The sequence below is a fragment of the Salvelinus alpinus genome, chromosome 29 (assembly GCF_045679555.1).
Source record: "Salvelinus alpinus chromosome 29, SLU_Salpinus.1, whole genome shotgun sequence".
Taxonomy (NCBI): domain Eukaryota; kingdom Metazoa; phylum Chordata; class Actinopteri; order Salmoniformes; family Salmonidae; genus Salvelinus; species Salvelinus alpinus.
Window position 1 is genome coordinate 35,891,068 of NC_092114.1, and position 22,718 is coordinate 35,913,785.

The window sequence follows — 22,718 nt, forward strand, 5'->3', positions numbered from 1 at the left end:
TATGATTAAGATTATCCTACCAAAGGGACATAAAAAAATGTAACATCTTATGTTTCACCGAGATGTGACTGAACAAAGATACCGACAATATAGAGCAAGCAGGATTTTCCATGTACCCGCAGAACAGAGACGCTACCTCTGGTAAGACGAGGGGTGGGGGTTTGTGTCTTTTTATCAATAACAGCTGGTGCGTGATGTCTCGAGATATTGCTCGCCTGAGGTAGAGTACCTTATGATAAGTTGTAGACAACACTATCTACCAAGAGAGTTCTCATCTGTATTATTCGTAGCCGTCTATTTACCACCACAGAACAAAGCTGGCACTAAGACCGCTCTCAACCAACTCTATAAGGCCATAGGCAAAGAAGAAAATTCTCACCCAGAAGCGGCGCTCCTAGTGGCCAGGGACTTTAATGCAGGCAAACTTAAATCAGTTTTGCCAAATTTTTACCAGCATGTCACATGTGCAAACAGGGGAAAAAATACTAGACTACCTTTACTCCACACACAGAGATGCATACAAAGCTCTCCCCCGCCTTCCACTTGGCAAATCTGACCATAATTCTATCCTCCTGATTCCTGTTTACAAGCAAAAACTAAAGCAGGAAGTACCAGTGACTCCCTCAATACGGAAGTGGTCAGATAACGTGGATGCTACACTACAGGATTGTTTTGCTAGCACAGACTGGAATGTGTTCTGGGATTCATCCAATGGCATTGCGGAATACACCACCTCAGTCATCGGCTTCATCAATAAGTGCATCGATGACATCGTCCCCACAGTCGTCCACCCAACCAGAAGCCATGGATTACAGGCAACATCCGCATCGAGCTAAAAGCTAGCGCTGCCGCTTTCAAGGAGCGGGAGACTAATCCGAACGCTTATAAGAAATCCCGCTATGCCCTCAGACGAACCATCAAACAAGCAAAGCGTCAATACAGGATTAAGATTGAATCCTACTACACCGGCTCTGACGCTCGTCGGATGTGGCAGGGCTTGAAAACTATTACGGACTACAAAGGGAAACCCAGACGCAAGCTGCCCAGTGACGCGAGCCTACCAGACGAGCTAAATGCCTTTTATGCTCGCTTCGAGGCAAGCAATAATGAAGCATGCATGAGAGCATCAGCTGTTCTGTATGACTGTGTGATAATGCTCTCGGTAGCCGATGTGAACAAAACCTTTAAACAGGTCAACATTCACAAAGCCGCTGGGCCAGACGGATTACCAGGATGTGTACTCAAAGCATGCGCGGACCAATTGTCAAGTGTCTTCACTAACATTTTCAACCTCTCCCTGACCGAGTCTGTAATACCTACATGTTTCAAGCAGACCACCATAGTCCCTGTGCCCAAGGAAGCGAAGGTAACCTGCCTAAATGATTACCGCCCCGTAGCACTCACGTCGGTAGCCATGAAGTGCTTTGAAAGGCTGGTCTTTGCTCACATCAACAGAATCCTCCAAACACGACTCCAACACCATCATTAAGTTTGCCGACGACACAACAGTGGTAGGCCTGACCACCGACAACGATGAGACAGCCTATAGGGAGTAGGTCAGTGAACTGGCAGTGTGTTGCCAGGACAACAACCTCTCCCTCAATGTGAGCAAGACAAAGGAGCTGATCGTGGACTGCAGGAATAGAAGGGCTGAACAGGCCTCATTAACATCGACAGGGCTGTAGTGGAGCGGGTCGAGAGTTTCAAGTTCTCTGGGGTCCACATCACCAACGAACTATCATGGTCCAAACATACCAAGACAGATGTGAAGAGGGCACGCCAAAACCTTTTCCCCCTCATGAGACTGAAAGATTTGGCATGGGTCCCCAGATCCTCAAAAGGTTCTATAGCTGCACCATCGAGAGCATCCTGACCAGTTGCATCTCCGCCTGGTATGGCAACTGCTCCGCATCTGACCATAAGGCACTACAGAGGGTAGTGCGAACGGCCCAGTACATCACCATCTAATAGGTCCTGGATGGGGCGGGGGTTGCAGGTAGCCTAGTGGTTTGGGCGTTGGGCCAGTAACCGAAAGGTTGCTAGATCGAATCCCCGAGCTGACAAGGTAAAAATCTGTCATTCTGCCCCTGAATAAGGCTGTTAACCCACTGTTCCTAGGCCGTCATTGTAAATAAGAATTTGTACTTAACTGACTTGCCTAGTTAAATAAATTAGTAGGTGGTGTCAGAGGAAAGCCCATAAAATTGTCTTACTTTTTATTATTACTTTTTATTTTAGTCTACTTGGTAAATATTTTCTTCTTCTTGAACTGCACTGTTGGTTAAGGGCTTGTAAGTAAGCATTTCACGGTAAAGTCTACACTTGTTGTATTCGGCGCATGTGACAAATAAAGTTTGATTTGATTTTGATTTAATTTGATTATAATGGCGATTCTGCTCCAACCATTAATTCATATATTGTACCCTGGCATGAGAGGATGAACGTTCAATATGTAGCTAGATGTAGAAGGCTAATCTTAACTAGCTAACATTGCCCATGAAAGGATGTTAGGCTAGCGAGCAAGCATTTTAGCCAGGTATCCTAGGACAAAAATAAATAAAAGTGTGTACTGTAGAGTGATAGACCATTTCGTCAACATGAAAGAGAGGAGGGTGGCATTGGCGTTTCTCTACAAGTAGGGTGAGTCAAAATGTTTTTTCTACTTGCACAAACATACATACACACACACAGAAATCAGAACTATGTACAGCCACATCATATTTAGCTTATGTTGACTTGACTAAATTGTTTTTGGTATCTTTTAGTTGTCACTGTATTAGACTAAGCGTGGGTCATTTGATGATGTTGAAATGTTGAAGTTGAAATGGTGCTGGAATAGTAGAGGCAGCACATGTTTACTTTACAATTAACTTGCTTGAACATGTTGTAGGTCATTATAATTGTTTGTTAGATGCAATATGCTTTGTGGACTTCACCGGACAGAGGTTGCTCGCCGGTTTTGTGATGCATTTATTCTGCCACATTGTCTTCTTGTTATATCGGCCTTTAGGCCTATACAGTGCCTTCGGAAAGTATTCAGACCCCTTTACTTTTTCTGCATTTTGATACGTTACATCCTTATTCTAAAATGTATTAAATAAATAAAAATCCTCAGCAATATACACACAATACCCCATAATGACAAAGCAAAAACTTTGTTTTTAATGTTTGCAAATTTATAAAAAATAAAAAAACATAAGTATTCAGACCCTTTGTTATGAGACTCGAAATTGAGCTCAGGTGCATCCTGTTTCCATTGATCATTCTTGAGATGTTCTTACAACTGGATTGGAGTCAATCTGTGATAAATGTGATAAATTCAATTGATTGGACATGATTTAGAAAGGCACATACCTGTCTATCTAAGCTCCCATAGTTGACAGTCAGAGCAAAAACCAAGCCATGAGGTCGAAGGAATTGTCCGTATAGCTCAGAGACAGGACTGTGTCGATGCATAGATCTGGGGAAGGGTATCAACAAATGTCTGCAGCATTGAAGGTACCCAAGAACACAGTGGCCTCCATCATTCTTAATTGGAAGAAATTTGGAACCACCAAGACTCTTCTTAGAGCTGGTCGCCCGGCCAAACTGAGCAATCGGGGGAGAAGGGCCTTGGTCAGGGAGGTGACCAAGAACCCGATGGTCACTCTGACAGAGCTCCAGAGTTCCTCTGTGGAGATGGGAGAACCTTCCAGAAGGACAACCATCTCTGCAGCACTGCATCAATCAGGCCTTTATGGTAGAGTGGTCAGACGGAAGCCACTCCTCAGTAAAAGGCACATGACAAACCACTTGGAGTTTGCCAAAAGGCACCTAAAGACTCTCAGGCCATGAGAAACAAGATTCTCTGGTCTGATGAAACCAAGATGAACTCTTTGGCCTGAATGCCAAGTGTCACATCAGGAGAAAACCTGGCACCATCCCTACGGTGAAGCATGGTGGTGGCAGCATCATGCTGTGGGGATGTTTTCCAGTAGCAGGGATTGGGAGACTAGTCAGGATCGAGAGAAAGATGAACGGAGCAAAGGACAGAGAGATCATTGAAAACAGAAGAAAGAGAGATCCGTGAAAACCTGATCCAAACGAACTGACCCGAACGAACATCTCTGGAGAGACCTGAAAATAGCTGTGCAGCAATGCTCCCCATCCAATCTGACAGAGCTTGAGAGGATCTGCAGAAACAGGTGTGCCAAGCTTGTAGCATCACACCACAGAAGACTCGAGGTTGTAATCGCTGCCAAAGGTACTTCAACAAAGTACTGAGTAAAGGGTCTGAATACTTATGCTTTGTCATTATGGGCTGTTGTGTGTAGATTGATGAGGGGAAAAAAACAATTTAATACATTTTACAATTGGGCTGTGACTTAACAAAATGTGGAAAAAGTCAAGGGGTGTGAATACTTTCCGAATGCACTATATATCACTGTCGCAAGGCATGTGAACTAACAGGTTATAAAGCAAACAACGCAATTATCACAGCCCATACAGTAGGTTGTATTATGGCTTTTTTTCTGGCTTCCCCAGTGATTTTACCCACACACCGCTACTGGAAGCACACACATACCACGTTGCTCAAAATGCAATAACGGTAAACATACAGTTTTCAAAGCAACTACTGTTGTTCTAGTTACATAGAGGAGAGTCACAGCTTTCTGTGAGTATATGATTTATTTCTCACTTCTTAATATTGAGTTCATGGCACCATTTTACAATAGGAGTAGGCTGTAGGGTGGTTTTGAGGAGCGCAGTAGAGCGCGCCATTTGCAGTGAATAGGCCAACATCAAGTAGCCTAGGCCTAGCGCTGGAAGGCTTTTGTAGGACATTACCCTACCTTTACTGATAGATTAATCAATTAGCCTGGATGGCATAGGAGGTTGGTGGCATCTTAATTGGGGAGGACGGGCATGTGGTTATGATTGGAGTCGGAATCAGGGGAACGGTATCAAATACTCAGAGGGGAGGACAGCTCATAATAATGGCTGGAACCGAGCATCCGTTCCAGACATTATTATGAGCCTTCCTCCCCTCAGCAGCATCCTGTGCTGCATGGCTATACACTGAGTGTACAAAACATTAGGAACACCTACCTAATATCGAGTTGCATCCCCTTTTTCCCTTAGAACAGCCTCAATTCATCGAGGCATGGACTCTACAAGGTTGACTCCAATGCTTCCCACAGTTGTGTCAAGTTGGCTTAATGTCCTTTGGATGGTGGACCATTCTTAATACAGTGTGAAAAACCCAGCTGCGTTGCAGTTCTTGACACAATCAAATCAGTGCACCTGGCACCTAGTACCATACCCCATTCAAAGGCACTTATATATTATGTCTTGCCCTTTCACCCTCTGAATGGCACACATACACAATCCATGTCTCAATTGTCTCAAGGCTTAAAAATCCCTTTTTAACCTGTCTCATCCTCTTAATCTGCACTGATTGAAGTGTATTCAACAAGTGACATCAATAAGGGATCATAGCTTTCACCTGGATTCACCTGGTCAGTCTATGTCATGGAAAAAGCACTCCGTTTTGTACCCTCAGTGTATAGCAACAATATCATATTTAGATTTAGCAATCTAGCAAAGTGTTTTGAGTTCCCACTTCCTCAGGTGGTGAATAATGTAGCCTATAGTATAGGCCAATATGCACAAAGATGTCGGCAAATTCTCTGAAGAGTCTGAAATAAATTGGATCATTCTGGATCCTATTTTGACAGGTTACATATCAAAATATCAATCATTCATTTCCTGAATATGTTAGATGAAATAGTTTACTTTTTCAATCATAGGCTACCATAGCAGGTATCTTACTTGGCACTAGGAAAACATGTCTAAAGACCTGACCTAATTTAAAGTAACTGTCCATTAAAAAAAATACATTGTTGTATTTTTTGCTATTGAGCAAAATAGTTACATTTATCACAAAATAACATTTTGCCCATATCACCCAGCTCTAGTACATCCCCCAAAAACGATTTATCTTAATTTATCCCTGATTTATCATTATCGGAATTTTTTTTTCCATTTATCGCGATATGGATTTTTTCCATATCGCCCAGCTCTAAACTACAGTCTAATTGTCATTCCTAAATTCCATGACAATCACTGGATTAGCCTGAACATCATAATATCTTGAATCATGCATTCCTGCTTGGATGTGTTAGATAAAAAAATGTTGAATCCCTCAGTAGTCTAAGAAGTATAATAAATAATAAAGAACTGTGAATTACTTTACAAGACGGTTACTCATGATTTGGGTCCAACCAAATCCTGGGCTGGTGCCATCAACTGTAAAAGTTAGTGACACCAGGGGAAAATGTTAGTCTGGAGCCCTGTAATAGTAAGTAAAACTTAGGGTTAGTGTTGCTGCAGAACACATATGACAGGCACTAATTTACAATATAGCCTATGTTGTTTGCTTGGCTTTTATAACGTATGCCTATAAAACTTAAGCAGGCAGACAGACAGACAGGCGGACAGACAGAGAACAAGAAGAAGCACAGAGTGAGAAGATGCTGAGACAGATAGGCAGCAAAGCAGGGAGTTAAACAAAATGGCTAGAGAAGCGGCACAGTTATAGTGGTGAGTTGTATCTCCAGTCCGCCCCTGTTTCTTAGTGTGACTGACAATGAGGTTCTCTGATAGCAGGTCAAAAGAAGCATCACACTCAAACATTTTGCCAGAAACTTTGCTAAAAATGTAATAATGAATAAATATAGACATAGCACTTTGTATCCAAACTTTACATGTAATAAAAAAGTTAATTTGTCCATCAAGTGTCAATTAGTGACAAAATAAATACATTGGCTAAACATATTTTCTGCCTTGTAGACATATAACAGTAAGACTTTTCCTGACAAAAACTTCCATTACTATTCTTGACATGTTTGAGAAACTTTTCATGGATATTACATTGCCATCTTACCCATTTCCTTCTTACATTTAGGGGCTGTAAAGATAAGGGGTATTAAAGAGTAATCTAGCTCTGGCTAAATATCGTATCCTTACCTTATCAATAAAAGCTTAAAAATAAAATCCATATACATTTAGTTTGTATATCACAAATGTTTGGGATGATGCTGTTTGTTTGAGTAAACAGTAGGCTACTTTAGGAATGTTCCCTCACCTTCTTGCACTGGGCCTTCAGCCGATGTAGTATGTAAAATCGGGGATGAAATGGTAGCTTCATCCTCACTGGTATCACTGTACACCATCCATACCCTCCGTGCGTGTTCACGTTAACCAATCTAAAAAGAAAAAAAAGAAAGAACAAGAAAAAAAGAACATAATGGATGCAGATATACAGTAGATTACAACTACATCAACATGTTCACAGGTACTGAAGGGAGTTTTTTTCAACATAGAAAAAACTGAGACCACGGTGACACAAAACGATGGTGACTCGTCATCGCGTTGTCATTGTGTCAGTATGAAAAGGTACGTGATATGTGATGGGGGAAATGGGACTATGCCATGTTATTGTTTGCAAATGTGTAAGATCTTGACATACATGTGTGTGGACATGTGTGAAGGCGTCCTAGGATTGTGTAGCTTGGAAGCAATTTGGACCATAATGCACTGATTCACTATGACTGGATGTAAGGAAGGGGAGAAAAAAATTGTTAAATGAAAAAAATATGTCTTCAAAGGCGCTAGCACCTAGCACTACAAAAATAAAAATGTATATTAAAAAATCCCTTCAATCTTGTCACTGGATATGCCGTACTTGTCCTCAGACACCCACTTCCAAGGAACTGCAACACAATTCCAAGAATATTCCAGAGAGTTATGGTCTGGCCTCCGATTTTCATTCTGTGTTGTTACTGACAATGGTAGCAATGCTCTCACCAGGGTGCCGTCTGACTCTGCATTTAGCCATGTCTCTTTTAGAATCACCATGTTCTTTCTCAAAGATTCAGTTATTTTGATCTTTCCAAGGTTCATGATAGAATGAATAGTGTGGTGTAAAGTACTATATCAGCATGGCTGCTTTTAGTCCTATTCAAAGTTAATACAAAAGCTGAATTTAAATTCTGCTTTTTTGGGTCCTGTAGATTTCATGGATATGTTATTACTATGGTATTGTGGAATCTTCTTTGTAATAATCTTGTAAATAATATTGTGAGGTAAAAATACATCAAATAAGTTATACCCAATATTTAATGACATTGTAAGTACACAATAAAATGTAATGATTTAGGAGTAATGCATCAGCATTGCTCACCACGGCAACTTCTGAATAGTGGTGGACACGACAGAAAATACTTTGTTGTTGACTCACATATTACGAGAGGTTAAGCTTGTGCACGGGTCTTGCGATTTTGCTACATTATTTAAATATATTGCCCTAAACACATCTCCTATTGAAAAATCTCTAGGGACGTACAGAGCAGCCTCCATCTTGTTTTCCAGTTGAACCCTATGTGATAGAGCGTTTGCGTTGAGTCATCAGGGTCATTCAGCAACAATTATAGTTATGATGTAAGTTTATGGGGCCACCACACACTGACAACACCACGTGTGTGTATGTGAGTGCATTTGTGTGTGTTTGCGTGTGTGTGATTGCGTGTGTGTTTGCATGCGTGCGTGCGTGCATAGGTATGTGTTTGTATACCAGTGTATGTATTTGCAAGCATGCATCTGCAATGTGCATGCATGTATGTATGTGTGAGCTGCATGTGACTGCCTTCCTTTGGGCTGACAAGAAAGCAAACAGCACGATGTGTACTTTGGTGTTTACAAATATGGATAATATCACATAACATATAATATGTGTATCTAGATACATTTTCCATAATAAACAAATCTGAAATAGCACCTTAATTAAAATATAGGCCTACAATATTGCAGAGCTTCACTTTCAGTCCATATGATCGTCGCATAAACATTCTAACACATTTTCAATGCCATGCATATGTTAAAAACACAGGAGAGAACAAGGAGGACCTAATTATTTTACATCTTACTTTGAATACAGCAGAATGCATTGGGAAAATGTCACACACTCAGGGCTTTTTAGCTAACAAAAAACGATGAACTCTAAATTAAACAAATTATTTAGCAGGCATATTTTGTGCAAGTTCCTCGGGAATGCCAAATGACAATCACTTTGAGTTGGAGTTTACCTGCATTGTTATTGAGCATGAGGAGGAAAGCATTGTCTACAAGTGTTTTCCTTCACTATGAACCATTCTGAACCCGTGGTAAAAGTTCTCCTGAACAGGTTTTTGCCTTGAAAAATACATTTTGCGTGGTGTTCCGTTATCGTCAGAGCATTCACTAGTGAATAACGGGCCACAAATTAAGCTCTACACAATAAATGTAATACACTATGCTACACAGTTTTGGTTGAATAGTTTGTCATATTTCTAATAGTCTAACTTCTAAATTCTGTCAACTGGTCTATACCTAAATTACACCCAAAATGCCAGCAATAGCTTATAGAAAGAAAAAATCCAAACAAGAAGACAACACAAGACGCTGGTATGCTAAACTGCACACTGGACAGGGCGTACAACTAAGGCAGGGTGAAAGGTTGCATGGTTCAACATCGAATCAAATGTATATAATTCCATACGGTATAAATCTGTATTAAGTAGCACAAAACATATATTCATTGTTTTTGACTGTTGACCAAAAAGTGTTTATGTCACTTAGCTTATTAACACATGGGTATCATATGTCAAATTACACTGTCAAAATAATAATAACAACAACAATAATAATAATAACAACTGTGTAAAATAATGTAGTTTAAGAATATGAAATTACAATTCAAATGTTCCAATAGTCAAACTGAACACGTACAACTGTAAACGCAGCTAGAGAAGTCGTATAATCTTTAAAAACTCAGGAGGCCTATTCACTATGAAAAAGCTCCTATAACACCGAGCTCTGTCCATAATGTGCATAAAACCGTCGCCTGTCCCTGTCAGCTCTACCTACCGATGCACTCACTATCTGATTGAAGATTAGTGACGTAAGAAACATCAATCGCGACAGGCACGCCGAGGTAGATGGAGGGATGGGTAGATAAACAGATGTTGGGGCGGTACTTGGAAATATTGCCACATTATTAGCCCCCTCCGACAACCACATATGATCAGTTTGATAACACGTTGGCAATGTCTCAAGAATGTTGCACACTGAGAAGTAAGGATTTTATTTTAGTGGGTAAAACGATGACAGTAGTCTCTTGGTTAATCATTTGTTACTTTTTGACTTGAGAAAAATATCTAACATAAAAAAAGAGTGAAGTCGTGCGGCGTGAAACTTGAACAGATAGAGGCTAACATATGGTGCAAATTCCGAGAACTCACCCAGGGTCAGTTTTAAGCAAGGTTCGTCTGCCGGCCGCCCGGGCGTTGGAAAGTTAATCCGTCTCTCAAAAACACATCCATGCGCCCGAGAATTTGTATAGAGTTGGTGCATTTGCAAGAACCAGAGGCCGTGGTGGTGATGGAAGCTGGGCTGCGCTGGGAAATTCTCCCAAATATCCGCTGCATGGGGTGATGGGTAGAGAGATGCGTATATACTGCTGAGCAACGTAACACAGCTTCAATGTCACCCAAGTTATAGGCTGGCCTATTTAGCGCCATCAAAAGTGCATTAGGTAACAGATGCACTCACACAGTAGCCAAAGAGCATCTCATAAAAAATAAAAGGAAAACTAACTGCACGGTCAATTGGGGTTCTCTTGATGTTGTAGGTATAGAATACTTTAAACAGCTTGGCTATCAGTTATTGTACAAATAGCCACTCTTCCTCGATGCAGTCGGGCAGAATCAGTTGTATCAGCATGTTAATAACATAGTGAATGTTAGAAATTGATGAATAAGTAATGAATAGGGATGGAGTGCGGTGCACTGTTGCAGTCACAGTGGATTTGTGCACTCGGCGCCCCTCCCCTTCCCATGCGAAGTAGTCACTTCTTAGCAAGGTGTAGCGAATCAATCTGCAACGTTCAATGGCCATTTTTAAGGGTGTCACTGAAGAGGTAAAAATGCTAAATACCTTTACAGAAGCTCTGCAATCTAATATATGGCCTAAACAGTTCAAGAAAGAATGCATTTCCCAAAGAGAAAAGAATAGCAGAACAGATAGCCTAAAGAATACCCTGTCACTGTTCTTTTCTGTTTAAAAAAAAATTATCAGTTGTTTCTATTTTGCAGTCCATGCAAAACGAAGGCAGTAATAACCTAAGACATAGGCATACGTGTTGGCTTATTGTCTCGTATGCTAAAAACGAATTTGAAAACCAACCATCATAATGCATGGACGTGGAGACACTTTATTCGGCAGAGCACTGCATTGGACAGGGGCTGTTTTATAATCCTGTTATAGAAAATAATGGAGAGAAAAAAACAGAACAATTAAAAAGATTGACACGGTGGGCTCTGACTGTCAGAGTGACGCTTCCAGAGGGGTGGAGTAACGGAGAGGCAGGAAAGGCAACGCGATGTGTCTGTCTATCAGTTGAGCCTGTCTGATCAGTCGCGCATCCCCCCAATGTGCGATACATATTTCTCACTGCGGAGACGAGACCCCCGTTTCGCCATCTGGAGTAAAACATAAGCAATAGGTCCACATTCGTATCCTTTCGCGGAGTAGCTGTTGGCGTTTCGTTTGTTTATGAAAAGTCTTTGGAAGAGTAATACATCAACTGTCCACATGAAAGCCGAAAGGACATCATTTTTGTGAGTATCGTCGGAATAGGCTATCTGAACCGAGCTCTGGGTGTTTCGGTCGCTTGAAGAGAGCCAGAAAGTAGCTTATTGGCGGCATAGCCGTCTGAGCTTTCTGCCGTGGCTATCATGACTGACTGACTGACACGGACTGATTGACATAACCCTCTAATGTCCATATCCCGTCTTTCTCTCCCATTTTGTGTCGACTTGCAGAGATTGAACAACCGAACAGCACCTGTGCAGAAACACAGTTTGGAACGTTATCCATCGCCGTGGAAGTTTGTGATACATTGAAAGACTTCTTTGTTACTTTCTACGCGAAAATCGGTTATAAAGTGTCGTTCTAGGGGTGGAATCCTTTTTTTTTCATGGAAGCACGGCGGGATTGAAGAAGCTTTGGCTGCTGTCCACGTTCTCCACGGTTATACTGAAACCTAAACGGAGGTCTTGCTATTTTTGATCATCATGCAATGAGTTATTACTCTGTTTCTACTGAAAACATCCATAGAGAAACATATATTTTTGTTTAGATATATGCTATTGGGTTCTTGACATTTGCCAAACAATTGCGGAAAGATTAATTAGGTTTTTATAAAAAATAATACTTTCACCGAAGCTCAGACTTCCTTTGCCAGTCAAAGAACGGGAATCGACATTTCTATTCCGATTCTATTGAAGAGAAGGACAAAACGACGAGATATTTGCTTTGATTTCGTTGCACAGGTTTCCTCTTGGGTCGTCTTTTATTTTGGTCTCTGCATGAAAAGTCAAGCGGAAAGTCTACCAGCAGCATGCCGAGGAGAAAGCAGCAAGCGCCAAGGCGGTCCGTAGGTAAGCACAACCCTGAAGTCTATTTCCCCAAGTTCCCCGTAAAATCCTCTCAAGTTCGCCTTCTCCCATCATTATTTAAAATACCCCTAAATAGACACACATTCATAACGGAAATATAGCCTTCTGTGTATTACATATTTAGCTTACAATCAAAGGAGGTAAACACCTTTTTTCAAATTGGCCAGAAAAAAAGTATTTACCAGCCTGTAGATCATGGAAATACTTTACAGTTTTCTGTCACAGGTTCATATTCACATATAGGTTGTCAAAACCCATTGGCCTATTGAACTTTCACACACATAGATAATAGACCTAATGCAATTGGACGTGTGTTCGCCCGTTTTATCTAGCGTTTGAGTCTCTGTATTCCACTCGTGGATTGCCATCCTTGATTTGATGCCTGATTGATCGCCTGTCATGCGACTGCCTTTGATCTATTCAGTCCTTATAATAATCAGTAAATCATTCACCATGGAAACACGCATGCGCTTGACAGCTTGAGCCACTCAAAGGACAACTTTGGCCCCTGTCGAGAAGCAGGAGAAAAGACTAATTGAAAGCAAAGTTCCCAAGCAGGGGTAAATACTTTGCGATTAATGACCACGGGGGAGGGACAAGGGAAGGAGGCGGAGGGAGGCTGCTGTGGCGTGTCAAGATCAGAAAGTAACACCCCAATACTCTTAAGAGTATGTTGACAATACTCCAGACTCTCTAGGCTACTCCAGACTCTCTAGGCTACTCCAGACTCTCTAGGCTATTCCAGACTCTCTAGGCTACTCCAGACTCTCTAGGTTACTCCAGACTCTCTAGGTTACTCCAGACTCACTAGGCTACTCCAGACTCTCTAGGCTACTCCAGACTCTCTAGGCTACTCCAGACTCTCTAGGCTACTCCAGACTCTCTAGGCTACTCCAGACTCTCTAGGCTACTCCAGACTCTCTAGGCTACTCCAGACTCTCTAGGCTACTCCAGACTCTCTAGGCTACTCCAGACTCTCTAGGCTACTCCAGACTCTCTAGGTTACTCCAGACTCTCTAGGTTACTCCAGACTCACTAGGCTGCTCTGTCCAGATTCACTTGGCTACTCTACCAATTTTTACTCACCTAAATTATATTTGAGGTTATAGTAGCCAATGCAGAGTGCACACTTTTTGTTTTCAGCTTTGATAGTGCGTCGAACATCTCATTCCAAAATCATGGGCATTAATATGGAGTTGCTCCCCCCTTTGCTGCTATAACAGCATTCTATCTTCTGTGAAGGCTTTCCACTAGATGTTGGAACATTGCTGCGGGGACTTGCTTCCATTCAGCCACAAGAGCATTAGTGATGTCAGGCACTGATGTTGGGCGATTAGGCCTGGCTCACAGTCGGCGTTCCAATTCATTCCAAAGGTGTTCAATGGGGTTGAGGTCTGGGCAGGCCAGTCAAGTTCTTCCACCTCGATCTTGACAAACCATTTCTGTATGGCCTCGCTTTGTGCTCGGGGACATTGTCATGCTGAATCAGGAAAGGGCCTTCCCTTAAACTGTTGACACAAAGTTGGAAGCAGAGAAATGTCTAGAATGTAATTGTATGCTGTAGTGTTAAGGTTGGGGGGGGGGGGGGGGCTAGCCCGAACCATGAAAAACAGACCCAGACCATTATTCCTGCTCCACCAGACTTTACAGTTGGCACTATGCATTGGGGCAGGTAGCGTTCTCCTGGCATCCTCCAAATCCAGATTCGTTCGCCAGACTGCCAGATGGTGAAGTGTGATTCTTCACTCCAGAGAATGTGTTTCCACTGCTCCAGAGTCCAATGGCGGCGAGCTTTACTCCAGCCGACGCTTGGCATTGCGCATGGTGATCTTAGGCTTGTGTGCGGCTGCTTGGCCATGGAAACCCACTTCATGAAGCTCCCAAAGAACAGTACTTGTGCTGACGTTGTGTCCAGAGGCAGTTTGGAACTTGGTAGTGATTGTTGCAACTGAGTACAGATGATTTTTACACACTTCAGCACTCGGCGATCCCGTTCTGTGAGCTTGTGCGGCCTACCACTTCACAGCTGAGCCGTTGTTGCTCCTAGACGTTTCCACTTCACAATAACAGCACTTACAGTTGACCGGTGCAGCTCTAGCAGGGCAGAAATTTGACTGACTTGTTGGAAAGATTACATCCTATGATGGTGCCATGTTGAAAGTCACTGAGCTGTTCAATAAGGCCATTCTACTGTCAATGTTTGTCTATAGAGATTGCATGGCTGTGTGCTCGATTTTATACACCTGTCAGCAACGGTTGTGGCTGAAATAGCCAAATCAACTAATTTGAAGGGCTGTCCACATACTTTTGTTTATACAGTGTATATTTTTGGTGAGATGCACAATGATTTCTTTGACACTTAGGTATTTGTATGAAGTATCATGAAAGAAGACCAGAGTTGAGCTTGTCATTTTGGAGGTGTTTTTTTCGTAGAACAGTGAATGATTGACAGGGATTTCCACCAGTCACCTAATGAGAAAACTGCCTTTGAAGTTCAGGCATTACCGACTGCTGCTGAACAAAACAGTTCTAGAATATTAAACAGACTTTGGAAATGTGAAGTTAAGCAGGTTGGGAAGGAGAGACTTTGAACTCTGTGGGGTTGTGATTTCAGCTTGACTGCAGAGATATAAATGTGAGGATATTCTGATATAAGTACGTAATATGGATAAACTAGTAAAAAAAAATGCTAACCTATGAAAAGGGCGTCACAGAAGGGTTTTTGTCACTACGTATGTAAGCTACAGTCCACTCCAAATAAATACAATGGCTTGAAACTGTCGTGAATACATGTACTAAATTGGACCATGCAACTACCCAGAGCAAAAACATTATTTGGGATTGGTAAACTGCAATGCACTTAATTATAGCATGCACGTATCCAATGTGTACACTTAACAGGAGGGGAATATATTGCATGCTTTAACCTAGTTTTACCATGCACTGAAATGTACAAAATGCTGCTGAATTATCTGACCCAGCAGCTTGTGCACTTAACCGACCATGGTCTCCCTGCTCGACTCCCATCCAGCTTTTGAATATTGATTTAATTGTCTGTTTAGTGAAAGGCACATGCATCACTGGCAGTAATGTTCAATCAAACGTTGGCAGGCATCGTCTTTCCATTATTTCCAGTGTGTGACATATGGTGGTCTCCATCAATACACTGTGACAAGAACTAGTTAGTGTGTATGTGTGACAGAGAGACTCCTTCCTTACTGAAAAATGCACCCCCACCACACACGCACACACACACACACACAACTCAAAACACATATGTTAAGTTAAATTCAAATCTTGACACAAACACACACTGCAGTCAGGGAAAGAAGAATGCGAAAACAACTAGTCTAATTTTACTGAAAGGCGATTGAATATCACTGTTTTAAAATGGAGGTCTCTGCTTTAGTAGTGATTTCTAGCCCCTCGGAGGGCGCTGTACCTTGTTTCTATAACGGCCAGTTACTATACATCAAGCTCCCCTCCATTTGGAACAACACAGCTGCATCTGTTAGTTTTGGCCGTTCCGTTCGATGCAGTGCAATCCGAGCAGCAGCAATTTTTGCTGCAGTCATTTGATCTCCGGGAGGGTGCTTCATTCTCATTTTGGTGTGTTTTTATTTTGTAAGACGCTCTTATTTGGAGAGATTTGCAAGTCCAGGGTAGGCTTACTGTACTTCATACATTTTCAAGCCAGTGATAAACAATCGGTAGCCTATGTAACGCAAGTGTCGTTATATAAGAGAGTACTACTTTTCATTACAAATGTGTCCAGAGAAGCTTTTACACTACATGACCTGCTCGTCGAACAGCTCATTCCAAAATCATGGGCATTAATATGGAGTTGGTCCACCCCTTCACTGCTATAACAGCCTCCACTCTTCTGTGAGGGCTTTCCACTACATGTTAGAACATTGCTGCGGGGACTTACTTTCATTCAGCCACAAGAGCATTAGTAAGGTCAGGCACTGATGTTGGGCGATTAAGCCTGGCTCGCACTCATCGTTCCAATTAACCCCGAAGTTGTTCGATGAGGTTGAGGTCAGGGCTCTGTGCAGGCCAATCAAGTTTTTCCACACCAATCTCAACAAACCATTTCTGTATGGACCTCGCTTTGTGCATGTGGGCATTGTCATGCTGAAACAGGAAAGAGCCTTCTCCAAAGTATTGCCACAAAGTTGGAAGCACAGAATCGTCTAGAATGTCATTGTATGCTGTAGCGTTAAGATTTCCCTTTACTGGAACTAAGGAGGGGGGCCTAGCTCGAACCATGAAAAACAGCCCCAGACCATTATTCCTCCTCCACCTTATGCTTGTGTGCGGCTGCTCGGCCATGGAAACCCATTTCATGAAGTTGCCGGACGAACAGTTCTTGTGCTGACGTTGCTTCCAAAGGCAGTTTGGAACTCGGTAGTGAGTGTTGCAACCGAGGACAAACTATTTTTACGTGAGATGTGCTTCAACACTGCGGTATGTGAGCTTGTGTGGCCTGCCACTTCGCGGCTGAACCGTTGTTGCTCCTAGATGTTTCCACTTCACAATATCAGCACTTACAGTTGACCGGGGCAGCTCTAGCGAGGCAGATTTTTGACTAACTAACTTGTTGGAAAGGTGGCATCCTATGAAGTTGCCACGTTGAATGTCACGGAGCTCTTCAGTAAGCCCATTCTACTGTCAATGTTTGTTTATGGAGATTGCATGGCTGTGTGCCTGATTTTATACACCTGTCAGTAACGGGTGTGGCTGAAATAGCCAAATTCACTCATTTGAAGGGGTGTCCACATGCTTTTGTGTGTATATATAGTGTATTTTCATACTAGAGCTTATGGGTGACAAACTCTGACCTTTTGCCACTGTCAGCAAATGCTACTTAAATATGTAATCAAAATATTTATATTGATATTTGTACTTGTACAAATTTGTACAACCTGTACTACAAGAGTGCAGAATGTCACATTTCATGTCATCACCAATGCCGAGATTCTCTCCAAGGGTGTTAAGATATTGAGGCCTTGTCTTGTTGTAATAGTACCATTTGCCACTTGCAATACAGTACGTGTTGATTTGCAATACAATTATCTTCTATACCTCTACACGCACAATTTTTATTGTACGACCTACCCAGGATAAACTCCATAATATTCAGATACTTATTATCACCTCAACGACAAACAAGAAACTGCGACCAATACAAACACGCCTTTTCCATAAAATCACACCTTTTCCAGTGATGTTCTCCCCAGTCAAAAGGAGACGAGTCTCTTAATTATCAACCGAACGAGAGAGGGAGCGGGGGGGGGGATAGAAAAATAAAGTTAAGATTCCTCCCTTCGCTCGACGTCAAGCGGGCGGCAGCTAGCGGCATCATTAGCCCGACTCCATAATTATCTGGGATGCTGACGGATCTAGTGACAGGGCCCCGCCGATTAATGCTGACAAATTCAGCAAGTGTCAAGTTCCTCAGCTGCCTTGATGTAATCAAGTTGATATTAGCCCAGGTCCCCACACACAGACACATTCGGTCGCGCACACACATACCTCCAGTCGCAGTATTAACTCAATTATTTAGAAGGGGTGTGGGGGGCAGCAGACAAATGGACTACCTGGCTAATCAATTCGAAGTTGCAGAGGCAAAATAACACTGCTAGATAATGGCTGCGGGGATCCTCAGACCTAAGCTGAGTTTCCATGAGTCTTGTAGAAGTGTCCTACAACAGGGATGGTTTAGGCGTCAGTACATTGTATAGGTTGCATTGCATATTGTCTCGCATCACCTTGATATCTGTCTTCCGTCTGTACAGTTTGTTGATATAGTGGGGGGTTGCATTACTTCCTTTTGGTTGCTTACTTTTGGTGTTTCTCTTCCTGTGTTTTCAGACTAAACATTTGGTAGCACCGCAGGTTGTCAGACGTTGCAGGTTATCAGACGTTGCTTCTCTTTACGATAAGCTGTGTGTGTGTGTTTGCATCTCTTAACCTAAGCTGTAGTATGTGTGTGTGTGTCCGTGCCAGTCTGTGTGTAGCTGCCACTGTCTCGTTACCCAAGCTATAGTGTAGGATATGCAAAGTTTCATTAACAGTTGATGTTGACTCTTGTAGTCGATAGTCATGTTTGGCCCCTTATTCCTCAACGCAAATAGTTTCAATTTGCATCTGGGGTTGCAGCCAGGGGGCCTATAGGAAATCAAAGAGTTACACACACACACACACACACACACACACACACACACACACACACACATAAATACACATACTCCCCTTCCTCATCTACATGGAGGTTAAGTGACAAATGAAGATCGATGACTGCTCTTATGGAAAAGAAAGAGTGGTGAAAAAAATATGCCTGGATTAAAAGAGTGCCAAGAGAGTGACGATGTGAAGGCGTCTGCCTCAGCAGCGCCGCCGAGGTAAAACTATCCCTGGGTTTAACAAGCTTTTACACAACCGGGGAGAGCTGAGTTTCCACACACTCTGAGGGAGTCTTTCTCGCATATACAGTACAAGTCAAAATGTTTGGACACACCAACTCATTCCAGAGTTTTTCTTTGTTTTGACTATTTTCTACATTGGAAAATAATAGTGACGACGTCAAAACTATGAAATATCACTAATGGAATCATGTAGTAACCAAAAAAGTGTTAAACAAATAAAAATATGTTTATATTTGAGATTCTTCAATGTAGCCACCCTTTGCCTCGATCACAACTTTGCACACTCTTTGCATTCTCTCAACCAGCTTCATGGGGTGGCAGGTAGCCTAGTGGTCAGAGCGTTGGGCCGGTAACCGAAAGATTGCTAGATCAAATCCCCGAGCTGACAAGGTACAAATCTGTTGCTCTGGCACTTAACCCACTGCTCCTAGGCTGTCATTGTAAATAAGAATTTGTTCTTAACTGACTTGCCAAGTTAAATAAAAAAACTATTCATGAGGTAGTCACCTGGAATGCATTTCAATTAACAGGTGCACCTTGTTAATTTGTGGAATTTCTTTCCTTCTTAATACGTTTGAGCCAATCAGTTGTTGTGACAAGGTAGGGGTGGCATAGAGAAGCCCTATTTGGTAAAAGACCAAGTCCATATTATGGCAAGAACAGCTCAAATAAGCAAAGAGAAATGACAGTCCATTATTACTTTAAGACATGAAGGTCAGCCAATCCGGAAAATTAAGAACTTTGAAAGTTTCTTCAAGTGCAGTCGCAAAAACCATCCAGCGCTATGAAGAAACTGGCTCTCATGAGGATCGCCACAGGAAAGGAAGACCAAGAAATACCTCTGCTGCAGAGGATAAGTTCATTAGTTACCAGCCTCAGAAATTGCAGCCCAAATAAATGCTTGACAGAGTTCAAGTAACAGACACATCTCAACATCATCTGTTCAGAGGAGACTGCTTGAATCAGGCCTTCATGGTCAAATTGCTGCAAAGAAACACTACTAAATGACACCAATAAGAAAAAGAGACTTGCTTTGGCCAAGAAACACGAGCAATGGATAATCTGTCCTTTGGTCTGATGAGTCCAAATTTGATATTTTTGGTTCCAACTGCCGTGTCTTTGTGAGACGCAGAGTAGGTGAATGGATGATCTCTGCATGTGTGTAGTTCCCACCGTGAAGGAGGTGTGATGGTGTGGGGATGCTTTGCTGGTGACACTGTCAGTGATTTATTTAGAATTCAAGGCACACTTTACCAGCATGGCTACCACAGTTTTCTGCAGCGATACACCATCCCATCTGGTTTGTGCTTAGTGGGACTATCATTTGCTTTTCAACAGGACAGACAATGACCCAATGCACTACCAGGCTATGTAAGGGCTATTTGAAGAAGGAGAGTGAGGAGAGTGATGGAGTGCTGCATCAGATGACCTGGCCTCCACAATCACCAAACTTCAAGCCAATTGATATGGTTTGGGTTGAGTTGGATTGCAGAGTGAAGGAAAAGCAGCCAACAAGTGCTCAGCATATGTGGGAACTCCTTCAAGACTGTTGGAAAAGCATTCTAGGTGAAGCTGGTTGAGAGAATGCCAAGAGTATGCAAAGCTGTCATCAAGGCAACGGGTGGCTACTTTAAAGAATCTAAACTAGAAAATATATTTTGATTTTGTTTACATATTTTTTGCCTACATTATTCCATATGTGTTATTTCATAGTTGTGATGTCTTCACTATTAATCTAAAATATCGAAAATAGTAAAAAAATTAAGAAAAACCCTTGAATGAGTAGGTTTGTTCAAACTTTTGACTGGTACTGTGTGATATACATCTGTCCACTCATTTCTATCAGCATGAGACCGAGACGATAAAATGAAATGGAAGAAAGGAAGAGACATGACCTGGAGAGGAGGGAGAGTGGAAGTCCGGAGTCTGAGGTCAATGTGTACTCTGGAGAGTCCCTGTCTGAACGGCCTCCATCACACTGTGTGTGTGTGTGTGTGTTATTGTTAAGTGTTTGTGTGTGTGTTATTGTTTTTCCTCCTTTCCTATGTTTCCTTTGACTTGAGAGGATAATAGTAGTTTATAGGCTCTCACACTAGTCTTCTCTGAGCTTACATCAAGGTTTGTGTGAGGGAGAGTGCGCACTTGTGTCGGAGTCATCTGGGTTTTAACTGATAAGTGCCAGTCACATGGTGTTTTTGGAAAGGGTGTATGATGTTAGGCAGTCCTCTGTTTGTGTCGATTACCTAAAGCAAACAGACTCTGTGAGGTGTACTGAATTACAGTGGCCGTGTCCAAATACCCATACTAGCCTCCTAAATAGTAGGCCGTTTGAGAATGGGGAAAAATAGTATGTGATTTTTCGAAAATGCTTTAAATGTCTGGATGTCATACTCATTTTGGCTTCTCATGTAGTATGAATGAATTGTCAACTTTTTGTGAATTTCACACCCACAATGAATTCAACCCGGATAAAAGGAGGGCTTAGAGATTCTATAGTTTTCTAAAAGTAGCCTGACGTGCCTTTACTGTAGCTAAATACTGTAGCTAACGTTAGCTGCGTGATTTAGCAGGAGTTGAAGTTAGCTCTATACCCAATAAGCTTGCTGTTGTTGATAGACAACTTCATGTTTTAACTAGCTAGCCAGTTATATATGTGAAGCCGTAGCTAAGTAGTACTCTGCAGTAGAGGTCGACCGATTATGATTTTTCAACGCCGATACCGATTATTGAAGGACCCCAAAAAAGCCGATACCGATTAAATCACCCGATTAAAAAAAATAAAAAAATACTGAATGAACACTTATTTTAACTTAATATAATACATCAATAAAATCAATTTAGCCTCAAATAAACAATGAAACATGTTCAATTTGCTTTAAATAATGCAAAAACAAAGTGTTGGAGAAGAAAGTAAAAGTGCAATATGTGCCATGTAAGAAAGCTAACATTTAAGTTCCTTGCTCAGAACATGAGAACATATGAAAGGTGGTGGTTCCTTTTAACATGAGACTTCAATATTCCCAGGTAAGAGGTTTTAGGTTGTAGTTAATTATAGAAATTATAGGACTACTTCTCTCTCTAGCATTTGTATTTCATATACCTTTGACTATTGGATGTTCTTATAGGCACTTTAGTATTGCCAGTGTAACAGTATAGCTTCCGTCCCTCTCCTCGCCCCTACCTGGGCTCGAACCAGGAACACATCGACAACAGCCACCCTCGAAGCATCGTTACCCATCGCTCCACAAAAGCCGCGTCCCTTTCAGAGCAATGGGAACTACTCCAAGTCTCGGAGTGAGTGACGTCACCGATTGAAACGCTTTTAGCGCGTACCCCACTAACTAGCATCGGTTACACCAGCCTAATCTCGGGAGTTGATAGGCTTGAAGTCATAAACAGCTCAATGCTTGAAGCAATGCGAAGAGCTGCTGGCAAACGCACGAAAATGCTGTTTGAATTAATGCTTACGAGCCTGCTGCTGCCTACCATCGCTCAGTCAGACTGCTCTATCAAATCAGAAATACAAGCTTTTGGTCATTGATATGGTCGAACCCGGAAACTATCATTTCGAAAACAAAACGTTGATTCTTTCAGTGAAATACGGAACCGTTCCGTATTTATCTAACGGGTGGCATCCCTAAGTCTAAATATTGCTGTTACATTGTACAACCTTCAATGTTATGTCATAATTATGTACAATTCTGGCAAATTAATTACGGTCTTTGTTAGGAATAAATGGACTTCACACAGT

General features: G+C 41.9%; 1 protein-coding gene and 1 long non-coding RNA gene across 2 annotated transcripts in view; one reads left to right on the top strand and one right to left on the bottom strand.

Moving 5' to 3' along the window:
• The window catches only part of LOC139558597 (uncharacterized), a 44,634-nt gene extending 33,740 nt beyond the window's left edge, over window positions 1-10,894 (bottom strand). Inside the window, exons 1-2 of the long non-coding RNA XR_011671607.1 lie at window positions 10,320-10,894; window positions 7,127-7,247 (exon numbers count right to left, since the gene is read on the bottom strand). This is a non-coding gene — a long non-coding RNA (uncharacterized lncRNA). The remainder of the gene's footprint in view (window positions 1-7,126; window positions 7,248-10,319) is intronic.
• A 69-nt stretch (window positions 10,895-10,963) lies between these two features.
• LOC139558596 (teashirt homolog 1-like) overlaps window positions 10,964-22,718 on the top strand; it is a 34,846-nt gene continuing 23,091 nt past the window's right edge. Inside the window, exon 1 of the mRNA XM_071373825.1 lies at window positions 10,964-12,518. Within this exon, the coding sequence (XP_071229926.1) occupies window positions 12,479-12,518 (40 nt within the window). The 5' untranslated portion in view covers window positions 10,964-12,478. The remainder of the gene's footprint in view (window positions 12,519-22,718) is intronic.